At 33.0% G+C, this 660-nt stretch overlaps 1 protein-coding gene across 1 annotated transcript; it reads right to left on the bottom strand.

Annotated features, from left to right (window-relative positions):
• Nucleotides 1–15: 15 nt before the first annotated feature.
• Tsp_15399 (lipopolysaccharide exporter) lies at nt 16–563 on the bottom strand. Its single transcript, XM_003367532.1, has 3 exons — nt 504–563; nt 251–308; nt 16–116 (listed from the first exon to the last, which is right to left on the bottom strand). Exons 1-3 carry the CDS (start codon nt 561–563, stop codon nt 16–18), a joined length of 219 nt encoding a protein of 72 aa, XP_003367580.1.
• Nucleotides 564–660: the final 97 nt, after the last annotated feature.

Here is a 660-nt window from a genome sequence, read left to right as displayed (position 1 = left end):
TAATTTAATAAAACACTAAATAATACTTAGTAAACGTAACTGCAACACTTCATGTGCAGCTACATTCGTATCTTGGCCTAAAAGTAATTCAGTGATTAAAAATTGCTCAACAGTTGCTGAAATAAGATGCGGTTCATGAACTTTGCCAAACATATTTTTCAGTTAAGCTACCACTTTTTCAAAAATTAAAAATCAAACAACAATGGACGATGCTATTTAACATTTTACATAAAATAACAACAATACTTACTTTGTTCACACATTGGAAGCAATACAAGTTGAGAATAGAATAGCAACAACAGTTTACTCTGCAAATGAACGCTGATTTACAGTAAGCACAGTAATCAAATTGTACCTAATCTTTGGTTCAACTGAAACTATTAATCGTGCTTAAATAAATCAAGAAAAGAACAAAATAGAATTTTCTGTGATGGTCGAATATTAAAAATATGCCAACAAGCGTGAACTTCAACTTCAAATGGGTAGCGTTCGTTTTCACTTACAGTAATGATTGCCTCCACATCACGTGATAGCACATTTAATTTTTCAAATACCAATCGCATCAATTTTCACTGTGATTGGTGCATTGCTCTGAGACGAGCTATTAGTTGAAGTTCCCCAAACACCTCCTACTGTTTTTGATTGGCTGTTCGCTGATAG

Source organism: Trichinella spiralis (assembly GCF_000181795.1).
Source record: "Trichinella spiralis strain ISS 195 chromosome Unknown Scfld4115, whole genome shotgun sequence".
Taxonomy (NCBI): Eukaryota; Metazoa; Nematoda; class Enoplea; order Trichinellida; family Trichinellidae; genus Trichinella; species Trichinella spiralis.
Note: the sequence above shows the minus strand (reverse complement) of the source record. Positions and strands in the feature narration are given on the sequence as shown.

Bases quoted from the DNA above. Each gene is read 5' to 3' on its own strand.
- Tsp_15399 (XM_003367532.1), bottom strand. From the start codon at position 563: ATGCGATTGGTATTTGAAAAATTAAATGTGCTATCACGTGATGTGGAG. The intron at 309-503 runs GTAAGTGAAAAC...GTTCATTTGCAG, and splicing joins ATGTGGAGGCAATCATTACT to AGTAAACTGTTGTTGCTATT. The intron at 117-250 runs GTAAGTATTGTT...ATCTTATTTCAG, and splicing joins GCTTCCAATGTGTGAACAAA to CAACTGTTGAGCAATTTTTA.